The 3,220-nt window shown below is 31.2% G+C and overlaps 1 protein-coding gene across 1 annotated transcript; it reads right to left on the reverse strand.

Annotated features, from left to right (window-relative positions):
- Positions 1–259: 259 nt before the first annotated feature.
- LOC107866338 (ethylene-response factor C3-like) lies at positions 260–1,389 on the reverse strand. The gene has a single exon (XM_016712442.2). It carries the CDS (start codon positions 1,318–1,320, stop codon positions 721–723), a length of 600 nt encoding a protein of 199 aa, XP_016567928.1. The 5' UTR covers positions 1,321–1,389; the 3' UTR covers positions 260–720.
- Between the last annotated feature and the right edge of the window lie 1,831 nt (positions 1,390–3,220).

Raw genomic sequence — 3,220 nt, forward strand, 5'->3', positions numbered from 1 at the left:
ATTGTTAGTAAGCTAGACAAAAGTTAGTTACTTTCCAAAAGTTAGTTGCATTCAATAAGTTAGTTATAACTAACTCATAGCTTGTTAAATATTAGAGTTAGTTGTAACTAACCATATAGATGATCTATAAATAGTACTTGAACATGTATCAATTACAACTAATCAATGTAATACAATCAGATTGATAGTCCTCTTCTTCACCTTCTCTTCACTATGTATCTCTTCGATTTCTGGATCTCTTCCTCTTGAGCTGAGTTAAGGTCTCAGAAAGCTCATATTATTTCATAACTCAATTGAAGGTCCACTATTTTACTTTTGTTTTTTCTTCTATGACACAAGTCAAATTTGATATGGAGATACATTCAGTTGCTAGCACCTATCAAAATTCAAAGCAAGCATTCAACTTTACTGTTGAAATGGACATTTTTGAGCATGTCACAAAAACAAAAAGATGGAACACGAAACATTAGCTCTTTTGTATGTAGAAAAGAACCACAAATTAATAAAGTCATCAACGAATTAATGAAGGCCCGGGAAGAAGGAAAATCCTAGGAGTTTAGTTGATTGACATCTGAATTTCCACATTTTTAGTAATCTCCTCTTCATTTTCCCGTCATCAAAAAAGCGAAAAGAAACAAACAAATGATGGCCTAAACCTCATTCAAGATTATCTAGACAGAGCAGTAGCTTTTGCTACTGTGAACAAACAGAGGAGAAACATCACCAATTTGTGATTCTTTCTGAAGACATCAATAATTCCTCCAAATACTCAGCACCCAAATCTTCAAACACAACAACATTTTTAGACGACTCATGATCTTTCCTTGCCCGGATTCTCCGCGAGCGGCTCGCGGTTTTTCTTCTCATGGAATGTCTCTTCTTCAACTCCATCACGGGCGAACATCCCTCATCAAACCTACACTTCATTTCATTCAAAGTCTCTTTCACTATCTCTATGGGAAAATTAAGTATCGCCATCGACCCCCTCATAGCAAATGCAGCTTGATCATAAGCCAAAGCAGCTTCTTCAGCACTATCAAATGTACCTAACCAAACACGTACACCATTCCTTGTAGAATCACGTATTTCAGCTGCAAATTTCCCCCATGGCCTCTTTCTAACACCTCTATAATTCTTTTCCTTTTCGGGTTCTTCGTATGAAGTGACCTCTTCTTCCTTTATGCCAGAACTTGAACAAGAATTTGTTGTACTACTGCCACCCTCAGCAACAAAATTAAAAAGTAACATGTCTTCCGTGTCGTTAACGTTAAATGGAAGAGAATTGTGATGAAAAAGAAGTTCATCCCATGAATAATCCATGTTCAAGATTTGAATGCAGAATAATTTTTGGTTTTTTTTTTTTTTTTTCTAAAAAAAAATTGGACTATTCTATTATGGGGTTTGAAGTTTAAACGAAGACTGAAGCCTTTTATATACGTGAAAAATGGAGAAACTTTGAAGGGAGTAATATTTTATTGTTAATGAGATAAATTAGTTAATTAATCCAAAATGGTAATTTTAAATTTGTAATTAGGAAAGGATTTTAGGGAAAAGGACGTGGTTATTGTTCAAGCACGTGAGTCAAATGACACAAGGCGGCATGGTCCAAGTCATTTTTGTTTTGTTTTTTCTGTTTATCAATATCAGCTTAATATGAATGAGACTTGTCATTGGGTTCACTAATAATACTTGGATATTTTATTGATTATTGGTACAAGACACAAGTACCTTGTTCACGAGGAAGTAGAAATTGGTAAAAGAAATGCATGTTGTTGGACAATAAAATTTTTGAGATCGAATAAATAATTTGACACAAGAAAATATTGCAATAATTAATTTATTGATGAGTGTTACAATTTTTATGAATCCTTTGATTTGCCTTTTCAAATATAAATTTTAAATATAAATTCAAGGGCTTAAAACTTGATCTTGAATCTAAACTTGATTTGATGGACTTGATCATGACTTGTGCTTGAATTCAAGGGCTTTTGAGCTTGTTCTTGAATATTGCGGTCTTGATCTTGAATCTTGATGAATCTTGATCTTAAATCTTGATGAACTTACTTTGAATGCCCGAGCTTTGTAGAGAAATTGCAGCGTTTGATCCACGAGCTTTCTCTTACTTCTTGTTAGAGTTCTGGGATATTCTTTTCTGGATTATGAGATACCTATTTATAGTTGTGGAAAGGGAAAGAGTCATGATGAAGATGAATTTCGTTTGACAACCAGATTTGAGGGACGTGACGCCTTTTTGATATGCGGCATGATCCTATTGGATCCTTCCGTTGACTTGGCATGCCACGTCATTTGACACGTGACACTTATTTGGGTCTTTAGAATATGACAATATCTTGGGCTTAGTAATGTGGGCTCATTATTTGTAGCCCAAATTAATGAACTAGCCCAATAAAAATTGGACTTCAATTAAATTCATACATGTTTGAACTTAAATAATAAATCCAATTATATTAATCCGTAATATTTATTTGGGACTAATCTATTTTGAATTTAATATAATTCAAAATTTCGTACAGATTTAAATAATAAAATTTCATCCCCCCACATGTTAATCGAAGGTCTAATGCAGAACTATATGCTGCACTGTTCAGGGCAAATTACGAACATGATTTTTTATAATATCTTAACTCCATCCACCTATCTTTACTTATTCACATTATTAATAATAGATATCCAATAGTTTTAAATGCCACAATTTTAAATATCAATGAATAATTATCATCTTGTATCTATTTTATCCTTGCTATTAAATATTATTCATTACCTAATTTATTTATTAAAATATAAAATTTATTATATTAAAGAGTGATAGAAAAAAATTATTTAATTTAATTATTTATTATTTGCATGTGTTATCATTTTATTGAATGGTTCTCTTAAGTTGAAGAATCGGGTTGAAAGTTAGGACCCATTTATCATAGATTTTGAAAACATTTTTTTTGCCATATATTTCTTTAGCGACAAAAATTATTCATTTTATTGGAGACCAGATTTCAAATCTCAAGATTTGCTTTAAACCTGTTTTTTAGTCCTAAGATATAACTATTTGTTTCTTTTAAAATTTGTCCTAAATTTTATATATATATATATATATATATATATATATATTAATTATTTGTTAACATAGATTTATTTTGTTTGATTTATATTTTAAAAAAATCAAACTTATAGACCCTTGCCTATATATGAGAACTCTTATCTC

The sequence above is a fragment of the Capsicum annuum genome, chromosome 3 (assembly GCF_002878395.1).
Source record: "Capsicum annuum cultivar UCD-10X-F1 chromosome 3, UCD10Xv1.1, whole genome shotgun sequence".
Classification (NCBI taxonomy): Eukaryota; Viridiplantae; Streptophyta; class Magnoliopsida; order Solanales; family Solanaceae; genus Capsicum; species Capsicum annuum.

What these genes read in the sequence shown, in the direction of transcription:
- LOC107866338 (XM_016712442.2), bottom strand. Translation starts at nt 1,320, where the DNA reads ATGGATTATTCATGGGATGAACTTCTTTTTCATCACAATTCTCTTCCA.